The 14,995-nt window shown below is 48.2% G+C and overlaps 1 protein-coding gene across 1 annotated transcript in view; it reads left to right on the top strand.

Annotated features, from left to right (window-relative positions):
* OTOG (otogelin) overlaps positions 1–14,995 on the top strand; it is a 126,639-nt gene that overhangs the window by 3,340 nt on the left and 108,304 nt on the right. Inside the window, exons 2-11 of the mRNA XM_029061316.2 lie at positions 2,747–2,819; positions 3,531–3,623; positions 3,738–3,892; positions 7,594–7,712; positions 8,363–8,568; positions 10,297–10,427; positions 11,941–12,047; positions 12,441–12,550; positions 13,561–13,689; positions 14,876–14,984. Of these exons, the coding sequence (XP_028917149.1) occupies positions 2,747–2,819; positions 3,531–3,623; positions 3,738–3,892; positions 7,594–7,712; positions 8,363–8,568; positions 10,297–10,427; positions 11,941–12,047; positions 12,441–12,550; positions 13,561–13,689; positions 14,876–14,984 (1,232 nt within the window). The remainder of the gene's footprint in view (positions 1–2,746; positions 2,820–3,530; positions 3,624–3,737; positions 3,893–7,593; positions 7,713–8,362; positions 8,569–10,296; positions 10,428–11,940; positions 12,048–12,440; positions 12,551–13,560; positions 13,690–14,875; positions 14,985–14,995) is intronic.

Below are 14,995 nucleotides of genomic sequence, written 5' to 3'. Positions count from 1 at the left end.
CTTGTGGGGTTTATCCAGCACCAAGCCAAATAGACTGCCTTTTTTGAATCAATCAGTGGCATTTATTGAGCACTTACTGTGCACAGAGCACTGTACTGAACCCTTCTTGAATCAATCAATGGCATTTACTGAGTGTTTACTGTGCACAGAGGACTATATTTAGCCCTTTTTGAATAATAAATGACATTTATTGAGCGCTTACTATGCCCAGAGCACTGTACTAAGTGCTGGGTGGATTACAGTGCAACAGAGTTGGCAGACACATTCCCTGACCTCAGTGAGCCTAAAGTTCAGAGGATAGAAGAGCAGGAGGATTTTAGCTCGTATCCTCCAGATCCTTGATTCTGATCTTCATTTCCTTCTGCCTGCGTAGGCACGTTTCAAATCTAATAGACTTCGGTTGAGTTGAGGCATTTGGGGAATAGGGTGAAAAATAGGCTGGGCCTGAGATGGTGAGAGGTGACGGGATCTTCTTTAGAACTTAAGAGTCTAGTTTAGAAACCAGATGGGAAAGATCCGTCTCGCTCTCCAAGAGGTGGGAAGCCTCTGGCATGAAGCTATACTGGCAGCAGGAGTTCCTGCAACTGGAGTTGGTCCTAATCTGACTTGATCCCTAAACCCCTTTTTGAAGATGTTCCCTTGACGCAGCATGGTCTAACGGAAAGAGAGCAGGCCTGGGAGTCAGAGAACCTGGGTTGAACCCTGATTCTGTCACTTACCTTTCATTCATTCAATAGTATTTATTGAGCGCTTACTGTTCATTCCATTCAATAGTATTTATTGAGCGCTTACTATGTGCAGAACACTGTACTAAGCGCTTGGAATGTACAAGTCGGCAACAGATAGAGACAGTCCCTGCCCTTTGACGGGCTTACAATCTAATCGGGGGAGTTGGACAGACAAGAACAATGGCAGTAAATAGAGTCAAGGCGAAGAACATCTCATAAAAACAATGGCAAATAAATAGAATCAGGGTAATGTACATCTCATTAAACAAAATAAACAAAATAAATAGGGTGATGTGCAGAGCACTGTACTAAGTGCTTGGAGTGTACAAATCGGTAACAGATAGAGACAGTCCCTGCCGTTTGACGGGCTTACAGTCTAATCGGGGGAGACGGGCAGACGAGAACAATGGCAATAAATAGAGTCGAGAGGAAGAACATCTCATTAAAACAATAGCAAATAAATAGAGTCAGAGTGATGTACATCTCATTAACAGAATAAATAGGGTGATGAAGATATATACAGTCGAGCGGACGAGTACGGTGCTGAGGGGATGGGACGGGAGAGGGGGAGGAGCAGAGGGAAAGGGGGTAGAAGAGGGTTTAGCTGCGGAGAGGTGAAGGGGGAGTAGAGGGAGCAGAGGGAAAAGGGGAGCTCAGTCTGGGAAGGCCTCTTGGAGGAGGTGAGCTTTAAGTAGGGTTTTGAAGAGAGGAAGAGAATGAATTTGGCGGAAGTGAGGAGGGAGGGCATTCCAGGACCGAGGGAGGACGTGGCCCGGGGGTTGACGGTGGGATAGGCGAGAACGGGGGACGGTGAGGTTACCTGCTGTGTAAGTCCTTAGTACAGTGCTCTGCACACAGTAAGCACTCAATAAATAAGAGTGACTGGATTAACGTGACCTTAGGCAAGTCACTTAACTTCTCTGTGCCTCGGTTCCTTCATCTACAAAATGGGGATTCAATACCTGTTCTCCCATGTACTTAGACCATGAGCCCCATATGGCACCTGTTGATCTTGTATTTACCCCAGCTGTTAATACAGGGTGTGGCATATAGTAAACACTTAATGAGTACCACAGTTGTTGTTATTATACTATTTTTAGTCCCAGGGTTGGGAGTGTTTGTTGTCGGTGATGGTGGTGAGTATCTGTAATGGGTAAGGAAGGATGGGAAAACCCAGAGAGATCAAAATCGAAGAAGACGGGCTCTTCAAGGAATGCCAAAATACAAACAGAAAGAAATGAGCTGAATTGAAATCTGAAATGGAATTTAATAAATAATCGAAAGCTGGGGACTCAAACAAAGGAGCGTGGGAGACTGAAACTGATCAGAAGCTAAAAAAGACTCAAAGGCAATTTGCTGGCAAAAGAAAGGCCGGGAATTTGGCCGTGGAAAGAATTTGGCTGTGGGAACTTCTGTAGCTTGTGCTGAAATTACACTCACGTGAAACAACCTTTCTAAAGGGAATGATACTCTGTCTGGGGGGAGGCGGATGAAACGATAAGGAGGGAGGGAGGGATGGAGGGGACCCAGGTTGGGGATTCTGTGATGGTGACACTCTGGGAGGGAAAAGGCCGAGGATGGAGAAAGTGTTCAACCTGGCTCTGAGGGGTCGTGGTCGGGCTGTGTTTAAGCAATGATTTGTGGCATGACCTGCAGCAAAGCTACAGCCCAGGTGGGACCCCGGCCCTGTTGCTAGCCGGATACTCTTCAGGGATGAATGATTTTTGTTTTCTAAAACAAGGGGAGTTTTGTGCCAGGCTCTAGTTTGAATAAAGGCGTTGGGGGTGGATCTCACCTGCCAGTAGTTGAAACTTCATAAAGATGGTTTTTCAGATTCTGGCAGTTCTGGGCCTCGTGGTCAGCATATTGACCCTCCTTGCTAAATGGCTACCCATGGGTGAAAATGAGGAAGAAAGGGATGACAGGACCATCCCATCTGGCTGTATCCTGAGCCCCATGTTTAATCACTGGCTCTTTTTTCCTTCTGGGCTTCTTTCTTTTTTTTTTTTTTTTGCTAGGAATCTGACACCTCGATTTATTTGTCCTCCCACTGGGACAGACCACGCCGTAGCACCAAGTGTGAGCTACCCTGTAAGCTGCTGGTGACCGCATTCAGGGGTGGATGGTACAGTGGAACTGGGGAATGGTTCGGGCAAATGGGCAACTTCTTCATGATGGGGTGGACGGGAGGGGAAGAGAAGCCAATGAGGGATGGCGAGGCAAAGCCGGGCAGTGCTTTCTTGCATTCCTATTTTTCACACTGAAAAAATGGCAGATGATTTCAGACCCTTATCTCCATACAGTTCACAAATATGTTCAACGCGTGGATTGGAGTCTCTCTAGTCCAGGTGTTGGAGAAGAGAATGATGGATGGTGCCCCCTCTATCTTTTCCCCAAAGACCCTCGCTGAAGCAGTTTGGCACCCCCACTTGTGTTCCTAGGTGGCACAGAAGAGGTTCATTTCCCTGCCCCCCCCTTCCTCCTGTGTCCATCCCAGACTCTGTATCTGAGCCTGGGAGAACCCGTCCAGTGGAAACCCTGTCAGTTCCTTGGGAAACCCAGAATTGCCTTGTCATCCTGATTGCCCAGTGAGAAACATACCTTTTGGGAGAGTGAACATTTTCCACTCACAGTGGCCTAGCTTCCCTGGGCCAGGAATAGGAGTTATTGTCCATGGGTCCACAGCGTCAAATGTGGTCGGGGTGCCCACTTGGTGCGTTGCTGGGCTCAGTGAGATGCCAGGCTCTGGAGATGTCAATCCTGGGCCCAGGTAGTGGCAGAATGAGTGCACTCCCCCTGCAGATTTGTTCTCGTGTTTCAACGGAGGAGAGTGTGTGAACCAGAGATTCTGCGACTGCAGCCGGTTCAATGCGACGGGGCCTAGGTGCCAGGCGGGTAAGTATCAACCGGGCCTGGGCTCTTCCTCTCTCCCTGCTTGTTGTATTTCTCAGATGTCTTAGGTAGGGCCCCGGGCTCCCTTTTGAAGTCTCATCCTATTTCTTCTCTCAGTGTATAACTCAGGCCTGGAGAGAGATAGCATCTGCCGGACATGGGGGCAGTACCATTTTGAAACGTTTGATGGACTCTATTACTACTTCCCCGGAAAATCCACCTATGCGCTGGTGAGGCAGCATGAGATGGAGGAACAGAGTTTCTCGATTCAGGTCAGAGAACCTTCCATGGCAAATCTTCTTCTCAGTCAGCTTAGAAGTTTGCCGATCGCTTTTTAAGAAAAATGTATTTGTTAAGTGGTTACTATGTGCCAGGCGCCATTCTAAGCACAGGGGTATAAATGAGGTAATCACATTAGACACAGTCCATGTCCCACAGGGGGCTTACAGTCTTAACCCCATTTTACAGATGAGGTAACTGAGGAACAGAGAAGTGAAGTGATTTGCCCAAGGGCACACACAAGACAAGGGGCAGAACTAGGATTAGAACCCAGGTCCTTTGGACTCCCAGGCCCGTGCTCTATCCACTAGTCTACCGCCTAGAATTCCTTAACTCCCATTCTCTCCTAGACCCCCTCCAATCTGGCTTCCGTCCCCTCCACTCTACCGAGACTGCTCTCTCTAAGGTCACCCATGACCTCCTTCTTGCCAAATCCAATGGCTCCTACTCCATTCTGATCCTCCTTGACCTCTCTGCTGCCTTTGACACTGTCGACCATCCCCTCCTCCTCCGTACCTTATCTCACCTTGGCTTCACGGACACTGTCCTCTCCCGGTTCTCCTCTTACCTCTCTGGCCGATCATTCTCGGTCTCCTACGCTGGAGCCTCCTCCCCCTCCCATCCTTTAACTGTTGGAGTTCCTCAGGGGTCAGTTCTTGGCCCTCTTCTGTTCTCCATTTACACTCACTCCCTCGGTGAACTCATTCGCTCTCACGGCTTTGACTACCATCTCTACGCAGATGACACGCAGATCTACCTCTCCGCCCCTGTCCTCTCCCCCTCCCTTCGGGCTCGCATCTCCTCCTGCCTCCGGGACGTCTCCACCTGGATGTCTGCCCGCCACCTAAAACTCAACATGAGCAAGACTGAGCTCCTCATCTTCCTTCCCAAGCCCGGTCCGCTCCCAGACTTCTCCATCACCGTGGATGGCACGACCATCCTTCCCGTCCCGCAGGCCCGCAATCTCGGTGTCATCCTTGACTCGTCCCTCTCGTTCACCCCACACATCCTATCCGTTACCAAGACCTGCCGGTTTCACCTCTACGATATCGCCAAGATCCGCCCTTTCCTCTCCACCCAAACGGCTACCTTACTATTACGGGCTCTCGTTATATCCCGGCTAGACTACTGTGTCAGCCTTCTCTCTGACCTCCCTTCCTCCTCTCTCGCCCCGCTCCGGTCTATTCTTCACTCCGCTGCCCGGCTCATCTTCCTGCAGAGACGATCTGGGCATGTCACTCCCCTTCTTAAACAACTCCAGTGGTTGCCTATCGACCTCCGCTCCAAACAAAAACTCCTCACTCTAGGCTTCAAGGCTCTCCATCACCTTGCCCCTTCCTACCTCTCCTCCCTTCTCTCTTTCTACCGCCCACCCCGCACGCTCCGCTCCTCTGCCGCCCACCTCCTCGCCGTCCCTCGGTCTCGCCTATCCCGCCGTCGACCCCCGGGTCACGTCCTCCCGCGGTCCTGGAACGCCCTCCCTCCTCACCTCCGCCAAACTGATTCTCTTTCCCTCTTCAAAACCTTACTTAAAAATCACCTCCTCCAAGAGGCCTTCCCAGACTGAGCTCCTCTTCCCCCTCTACTCCCTCTGCCATCCCCCCTTTACCTCTCCGCAGCTAAAGCCTCATTTTCCCCTTTTCCCTCTGCTCCTCCACCTCTCCCTTCCCATCCCCACAGCACTGTACCCGTCTGCTCAACTGTATATATTTTCGTTACCCTATTTATTTTGTTAATGAATTGTACATCGCCTTGATTCTATTTAGTTGCCATTGTTTTTACGAGATGTTCTTCCCCTTGACGCTGTTTAGTGCCATTGTTCTTGTCTGTCCGTCTCCCCCGATTAGACTGTAAGCCCGTCAAACGGCAGGGACTGTCTCTATCTGTTGCCGACTTGTTCATCCCAAGCGCTTAGTACAGTGCTCTGCACATAGTAAGCGCTCAATAAATACTATTGAATGAATGAATGAATGAATAGTCCACGCTGCTTCTCGACCTTTGGTGGTTTGGTGGTTTTTGGTTTGGTGGTTTTTGAGTTTGTCAGAAAGGCTAGGTGATTTATTAGGCGAGGCTCATTTCTGAAGCTTGTGAGTAGCTCAGCACCTGCCCACGAAGAGCCATTCTTAGAGTCAGACTACGTTTTCTGTCCCTCCCATTTACAAACATATAACCCAGTCATTGTAGCAGTAGTACTTATTGAGAACCCACTGGGAGCAATGTACTGAGCAAAATGCTTTCTGTGTATCACCAAGCTTCCTCCCTAATCTGGAAGAATAGTGTCTTTAACAGTGGGGATGCCTGTTTTTCCGTCAATCAATCAGTCTATCTATCAGTGGTATTTACTGAGCATTTATTGTGGGTAGAACCCATTTACTCCTAGCCCAGATGGAGGTGTTCATTCAGGAAGAGCTTGTATTTTGCCCTTCTCCATATTCAAACCTTTCCCTATTTAGTCTTAACAAACTCAGCTCACCCACAAGCCAGGGTGCTTCATTCTTTCATTCAATCACATTTATTGAGCGCTTACTGTGTGCAAAGCACTGTACTAAGCACTTGGGAGAGTATAATACAACAATAAACAGACACATTCCCTGCCCACAATAAGTTTACAATCTAGAAATGAGTCTTGAGCTTTTGAGTCTTCTGTGAAAGAGAGCTCAAGGCATCTCTCAGTATGAGAGCCTTGAATATCTTATAGAAAGATGGACGGTATTATCCTCCAGTTCGAGTGCCACAGTTTGGAACGGGCTGTTGGTTTATTTGAGGTTCGAGTTAGTAGCTCCCTGAAACTCAGGGTTCAGGGTGGACAGAGAAGCATGAGTCGGAAGCCAGGACAGGAGGGACATTGTACCCCCTTGCCTGGTTCCCTCCTGTTGTGAAGATGGAGGTGCAGGGGGTGGGTGTTGTCACTGTGCTCTCCGAAGCGTCTAGTACAGTGCTCTCCACACAGTAAGAGCTCAATAAATACTATTAATTGAATTGGTGAGGAGTGTCCTCAACATAAATAAAAGCAAAGCCATTCTTAGATCAAAGTAGTGGTCCCCACAGTGGAGGAGCAATGCAATTAATCATTGATATATATACTGAGTGCTTACTGAATGCACAAAATGATACTAAGTCCTTGGTAAAGTTCAATTCAACAGAGAGGGTAGACAGAATTAGTTACTTGCCCTAGGTCACCCAGCAGGATTGTGGCAGAGGCGGGATTAGAACCCAGTTCCCCTGACTCCTAGGCCACACTGCTTCTTTACCATTATTAACAGTTGTGGCCACCCAGTAGCCAATAAGCCAATTTGGCAGAGAGAGGACTAATTTGTATGTGGTTTCCTAGAATCCACCCAAACACAGTGGCTTATGCCCATCCCTAAAAATGGGAGACTTGGAATGCTGCTGAGACGCTCCTGAATTCACAATTCCTAACACTTCCACACTCCCTCCTGGGAGTCAGAAGGACCTGCATTCTAATCCTGGCTCTGCCACATCTGTTCTGTGACGTTGGGCAAGTCACTTCACTTCTCTGGGCCTCAGTTACATCATCTGTAAAATGGGAATTAAGACTGTGAGTCCAAAGTGGGACAGGGACTGTGTCCAGCCCAATTACCTTGTACCTATTCCAGCACTTAATACAGTGCCTGGTACATAGTAAGCGCTTAACAAATACCACAATTTTTATTATTATTATTTTCCATTTCAGGTTCACAATGACCGAGACTGCAGGTCCTTCCCCTACTCCTGCACACGTTCCATCAGCCTCTTTTTTGCTGGAGAGGAAGAGGTCCGGTTAAGTGGCAACGTTACTTCCAAAGGCGTTGGGTAAACTTCCTTTTTCCCTCTCAGACAGGCATTTTTTAAATGATATTTGTTAAGTGCTTACTGCTTAGTGGAAAGAGCATGGGCTTGGAAGTCAGAGCTCATGGGTTCTAATCCTGACTCTGCCATTTGTCAGCTGTGTGACTTTGGGCAAGTCACTTAACTTCTCTGTGCCTCAGTTACCTCATCTGTAAAATGGGGTCGAAACCTGTGAGCCGACGGGGGACAACCTGATTACCTTGTATCTACCCCAGTGCTTAGAACAGTGCTTGGCACATAGTAAGCGCTTAACAAATGCCGTTATTATCACTATTACCATGTGCCAGACACTGTACTAAGCTCTGGGGTAGCAAGCTATTTAGATTGGACATGATCCATGTCCCACCTGGGGCTCACAGTATGAATCCCCATTTTACTGATGAGATAACTGAGGCACAGAGAAGTGAAGTGTGTTGCCCAAGGTCACAGAACAGGCAAGTGGCAAACCCAAGTCCTTCTGACTCCCAGACACATACATGCTCTATCTACTAGGTCTCACTGCTTATCATTTTAAGAATTCCAGACCTTGATGACCTGACTCCAGTGCTTTCCAAGGCAAAACGATCCCTTTCCGCCACCCTGTGTCTGTTCCCTTCTCTTCAACTGTCCCGCAGCATCCCGCTGCCGCACATGTTGGGAAAGCTGCAGATCCAGCGAGTCGCCGAATACGTGATAGTGAGACACCAGTTTGCTTTCACGCTGGCCTGGGATGGCACCTCAGCTGTCTACATTAAGATGAGCCCCGAATACATCGGCAAAACCCATGGATTGTGTGGAAACAACAACGCCATTCCCCAGGATGACCTGCTGACCAGCTTTGGTGAGTGGCAAGTGGAAACTTCCAAAGCTGAACCTGAATCACAATGATGTCCCTTTGATGACCAGGAAAATGGAGACCAATCAATCAATTAGGGGTATTTATTGAGCGCTCACTGTGTACAGAGCACTGTACCAAGTGCTCGGGAGAGTACAACAAAACAGAGTCAGTGGACACGTCCCCTGGCCATGAGCAACTTACAATTTAGAGACCAGTCCAAATTTATTGAAACTTCTCCTTTCTGGGGATCTGATTTCTTTTCAGCTCTTTTAATTTCTTTCAGATCATGACCCTAATTTCCCTGGTTTGTGAAAGCACCTGATTTAGAAGAGATCATATTAGAATAGAAATGGTCTGATTTGCATATTAAATTCAGTGAATGTGGTGAAGGTATTTTGAAAATCCCCTGTGGACAGTTAATAGAGACTTACTGACTCGCTGATGGAAATGACATTAAAAAGAAGTAAATGGCCCTAAGTGCTGACTTGCACGTGAGCAGAAAGAAAGTGGGAAAATGTCACTTCAGCTGTCTAATGGAATTGGAAAGCTGCAGTAGATAATATCAGAAAAGGACAATATAATAATAATATTTATCATGGTATTTGGTAAGGGCTTACTATGTGTCAAACCCTGTTCTAAGCATTAGGATAGGTACAAAATAATCAGGTCGGACACAATCCCTCTCCCACAGGGGCTCACAGTCTAACTAGGAGGACGAACAAGTATTGAATCCCTGTTTTACAGATAAGAATACTGAGGCCCAGAGAAGTGAAGTGACTTGTTTAATGTCACCCAGCAGGCATGTAGCAGAGCTGGAAGTTGAAACCAGGTTCTCTCACTTTCAGGCTTGGGCTTTTTCTATGAGGCCATGCTGCCTCTCTTTCCCTCTTTCCCCCACTCTCTCTCTCCCTACTTACAGAGGGAGAGACACACAGAGAGAGGGAGAGAGCGAAAGGGTCTGTGTTACTAGGAGGGTTGGTGGAGCTTCTCTTTTCACCAGAAAGATTGTTAGGCAGAACCCTAAGGGGCTCCTCCCAGAAACCACTCTATCTGAAGACCCCTCTACCAGTAGACCCTCAAGAGCACAGTTTTATTGCCCACTTGTTTAGTACTATGCTTTGTGCATGGTAATCACAACAAATACCACAATTATTATTATTATCATCATCACCATCGTCAATATTATTGAACAATACTGGTTACTTCCCTTCTTGCCCACGGTCAGCTGCACAGGCTGTGTGTGAGTTTTTTGCAGCATAAAGATTGTCATCTTTGCCACTGTACATGTATCGTAGTCATGTTGAGGCCACAGGTCAGCTTTTAGGTGGTCAGTTCCACCTACATCGCTGTGGGGGTTTCTCATCCAATTTTCTACAGGCACCATCTAATAGCTTCCTGTGTTACCTGAGACATCCTTAGTGATTAGTGATCCACACAATCCACTTTACTCCCATTATCTTGGGGACCTGGCTACCCTGTAAATGCAACCCCATCTCCCCAACCAGAGGCCCCTCAATTTTAACCCTTTGGTCCTCCAACAAAGATGTTGAACGAATTCCCTCAACTTGGCTCCCCTTGTCCTCTATGTGTCACGCAGTAAAGCTGGCAATCGCTAATATGCAACTTATTTTCTGGCCTTAGCATAGAAACTTCAAGTCCCATTCTTTGTTGTTATTGATGGTATCAGTAATTAGATCCCCAGGTGAATAACAGAAAATCCATTCTTTCCAGGAAAATTGACCGAAGATGTGGCGGAATTTGTGAACAGCTGGCAGGAAGATCTTCCCAAAGAAGCTCCCTCTCAGAATGTCTCCTTCCCCTTCCAGTCACCATGTCTGGGGCAGAGCCAAGAGTCAATGCAGGTTAGATTGAAATGTTCAAGTTGGTGGACATGTCTGAGAATTCTGGGCCCCCTCTTTGGTGTCTGAATTTGACACCAAATTCACCTTCCTTCCCTTACCCTGAAGTCCCAGGAGGAGATGGGGGGAGCTTGACTAGTCCCTGGCATGGCCGTGGGGGCCGGAGCACATTGACTGCTCAGTATTGCTTTGCCTGTGAATCCAGAGGATGACTAGTTGGTATGGGCATTGGGTGGGCAATGGATAGTAAATCGTCACTGATCTGAGCCATCTGCAGATTCTAGATTGTAAACTCGTTGTGGGCAGGGAACCTATCTACTAAGTCTGTTATAGCATACTGTCCCAAGTGCTCAGTACAGTACTCTGCACACAGTAAGTGCTCAATAAATTTGATTGATTGAATGGTGCCAAAGGCCCGGGGAGTCTCAAACTCACCTGGGTGAATATTAATGACAATGGCAATGTCATCAGGAGTAAGAACAGTCATGTCTTTCTAAACAGCAGGAATGTCCTGTTTATGTTGTTTGGGAAGTGGAACTATAGGTGACCCTCGCCTGAGGAGTTCCAATCTATTAGAGAAGCAGAAGTAGCAGGGCACAGTGGATAGAGTCCGGCCCTGGGAGTCAGATAGTCATAGGTTCTAATCCCGGCTTTGCCTCTTGTCTGCTGTGGGACTTTGCAAGTCACTTCACTTCTCTGGGCCTCAGTTTCCTCATCTGTAAAATGGGGTTCGAGATCGTAAGCCCCAAGTGGAACAGGGACTGTGATCAATCCGCTTTGCTTATACCTGCTCCAGCACTTATAGTGCCTGGCTCATCGTGAAAGCTTAACAAATACTACAGTTATTATTATTATTAATGTTAGAAGACAGAGGGGACAAGAGAGGAGGAGACAGGTACCAGAAAAAGAGAGGCCACTTTCTAGGCTGGGATGGGTCTGAGCTGAATACCATCATCTATCTACCTACCATTAGACAGTAAGCTCCTTGTGGGCAAGGAACTTGTCTTATTTATTCATTGTCATATTTATTGAGCACTTATTGTGTGCAGAGCACTGTACTGAGCACTTGGAAAGTACAATTCGGAAACAAATAGAGACAGTCCCTAGCCAACAATGGGCTCACAGTCTAGAAGGGGGAGACAGACAACCAAACAAAACAAGTAGACAGGCATCAATAGCGTCAAAATAGATAAGTAGAATTATAGAGATATGCACATCATTAATAAAATAAATAGAATAATAAATATGTACAAATATACACAAGTGCCGTGGGGTGAGGAAGGGGGTAGAGCGGATGTTTCTGTTGCTTTTGCCCAAGCAGTTAGTACAGTACTTCTCTAGACCTCAGTTACCTCATCTGTAAAATGGGGATTAAAACTGTTAGCCCCATGTGGGACGGGCACTGGGTCCAACCAGATTGGTTTGTAGCCACCCCAGCACTTAGTACAGTGCCGGGCACAAAGTAAGAGCTTAACAAATACAACATTATTATTTATTATTATTATTTTGTTCCTAGGCAATATATGAGCTGTGTGAGACTCTGCTGAGGTCTCCATTTGAGATGTGTCACAACTATGTGAGTCCTCATCCCTTTATGGCTGCCTGCACCAGTGACCTTTGCCTGTGAGTGCTCTGGCCCCCTTCTCTCTTGCCACATGGAGGTCCCCTGCCCCTGGACAGGTTGGGAAGGATGGGCTAGGGTGGAGATTTCTGCCGCTTGGGTGCAAGAATGGCGATGATTCATTCAATAGTATTTACTGAGCGCTTACTATGTGCAGAGCACTGTACTAAGTGCTTGGAATGTACAATGCAACCCAAGCCCTCTCCCTTCTTGATTACGGAGGAGAAAATTCTGCGGAGCACCAAATTCAATCCTGGAGATCTTGACTCATGATGACAGCAGTGACGGGTTATCTGTCATAGCCACCCAAAGTCACAAACCACTGTGCCTCCCCGGGGGACTGATGGCTCCCACCCGGAGAGCCCCACCCTGACGCCTGGCTTCCTTTGTGCCAGGTCGGCGGCTGACAGCTCGGCGTGGTGCCGAGCGCTGACCGAGTATGCCCGGGCCTGTGCCCACGCAGCCCGGCCACTGCACAGCTGGAGGGCACAGTTCCCCCTGTGCGGTAGGTGGATTCCGGCATCGTGGGGAGGGGGTTTGGAGGTGGGCAGAAGCAGGGCAGAAGGCCGTGGTCTTGGGTCAGAAAGTAACAGCAGGCGCCAGAGTTCTTTTCTTCCTCGACCGAAGCAGCTCCCTACAACGTGGGATGTCTCCACTCCCCAGGTTTTTGAGGGAAATGTGTCAGTAGCCAATTCCAGGAAGGTTCTGCCAATGGAGGAGGGTGGTGGGGGGGGGAGAGGTGGCAGGGGGACTGTCTTCTGACCTGTTTACAAGGCCCAAGCTCAGAATTGGCTTAGGTTCAACCAGGGTAGGATGGTACACCACCCCACCTCCTCTGTTGGCCCTCATCAGTTTCCTTGTGGGAACCAGGCACCCGGCAAGCTGGCTTGGTGAGTTTGGCAGTCTCTTGGTAGCCAGTGGAGACAACAGGGGACATCACTGTCAGAAGTCAAGATCGTACAGGGCCTGAGCTTCTTCAGATGTTTCCCTCCCACTCTGTTCCTTCCTCTCAGCCTCCTGACTAAGTGACCTGCCTCCCTCTTCCTATCCGACAAACAATGACTCTTCCACACTTCAAAGCTTTACTGAAGGCCCTTCTCCTCCAAGAGGCCTCCCCTGACTAAGCCTTCCTTTCCTTTTCTCCCACTCCCTCCTGTGGCATTCTCGTTCCCTTTATTCATCCCCCCCCAAGCCCCACAGCAATTATGTTCAGATCTGTAATTTATTTATCTCTATTAATGTCTGTCTCCCCCTCTAAACTATAAGCTCGTTATGGGCAGGGAATGTGTCCATTAATTGTTTTATCGTACTCTCCCAAAAGCTTAGTACAGTGCTCTGCACACAGCAAGTGCTCAGTAAATACAACTGACTGACTGAATGACCTGCTCAAAGCTGGGCTCACGAATTAACCCCCTGCTTCAGGACAGAGCCGCAGCCTCCCCCAGCCCCTAACCCCGCTGAGAAGCTGCTGAAGCTGGCGGCTGGTGGGGGGGTGTCTGGCCACTTTCTCCTCAGCCATCACCTGCGGGAACAGAGACTTCACCTACAACGAGTGTGTCACCTGCTGCCCGGTCACCTGCAGGCAGCAGGCTTCGTGTGTGGAGAGCGAGATCGCCTGCGTGGACGGCTGCTACTGTGCCGATGGTAACCCCTGGGGAAGGGGCCGGGGACAGTGACCTGGGATCAAGTATCTGACTGCGGGTGCTCCGAGTTAGGGTCTGTGATCTCGGTCCAGGTGACTGCAGGCCCTGAGTTGGCGGTCGAAGGATCAAATACCCATCCTGACGTGGGCTCTGTCCTCTGTGTTGTCAAGGTTTTCTTTTTTAATTCATATTAATATCTGACTCTCCCTCTAGACTGTAAGCTCATTGTGGGCGGGGAACTTGCCTGTTAATTCTGTTACACTGTGCTCTCCCAAGCACTTAGTACAGCCCTCTTCACGTAGTAAGGGTTCAATAAATACATTTGATTGATTGATTTTATTTTATAATGTTACTTGTTAAGCACTTACCGTATGCCAAGTACTTTACTGAGCACTGGGGTAAATACAAGAGTATCAGGCTGAATACAGTCCCTGTCCCATATGAGGCACGCAGCCTAAGTTGGAGAGAGGATGGGTGTTGAATTCCCATTCTACAGATGAGGTAACTGAGGCCCAGAGAAGTAAAGTGAATTGCCCAAGGTCACACAGCAGACAAGGGGCTGAACCAGGATTAGAAGCCAGATCCTCTGACTCCCGGGCCCATGTTCTTTCCACTGGGCCACTCTGCTTTCCAATAAATCAATAAATCAGTAGTCTTTATTGAGTATCGACCTGATGCAATGCACTATGTGTCTGGAGGGGATGATAATAAATTGACATGAACCCTGACCTCTGGGATGTCACTGGTCAGAAGCAACATGACCTAGTGGATGGAGCACAGGCTTGGGAGTCAGAAGGACCTTGGTTCTAATCCCAGCTCTGCTACCTGTCTTCTGCGTGACCTTGGTCAAGTCACTTAACTTCTCTGTGCCTCAGTTACCTCATCTACAACACTGTGAGTCCTTTGTGGGACAGGGACTATGTCCCACCTGACTACCTTGTATCTACTACATTGCTTAGTATAGTTTCTGGCACATACTAAGCCCTTTAAAAATACCATTTTTATTATCATTATTATTCTTAGTCCTGTAGCCAACTGTACTGTTGCTTGTTGAGTGGAAGGGAGCTCTGAATAAATCTGATTCAGCCTCTCCCAGACTCTTTTGCTATGGAAGAGCAGACACCCAAAGCATTCCCCCCCCCCACATTGCTCACATGACTTTTCTACCCCCTCTTTCCCCCTCCCAGGTCTCATCTACGAGAACGAGGGTTGCGTCCAGCCCACCGAGTGCCCCTGCGACTTCCATGGGAGTTTCTATCCGACGGGCTCGGTGGTGCACGACGACTGCAACAACTGGTCAGTTCTAG

Source organism: Ornithorhynchus anatinus, chromosome 3 (genome assembly GCF_004115215.2).
Source record: "Ornithorhynchus anatinus isolate Pmale09 chromosome 3, mOrnAna1.pri.v4, whole genome shotgun sequence".
NCBI classification, from domain to species: domain Eukaryota; kingdom Metazoa; phylum Chordata; class Mammalia; order Monotremata; family Ornithorhynchidae; genus Ornithorhynchus; species Ornithorhynchus anatinus.
The sequence above is the reverse complement of the archived record's forward strand: the minus strand, read 5'-3'. Positions and strand labels throughout refer to the sequence as shown.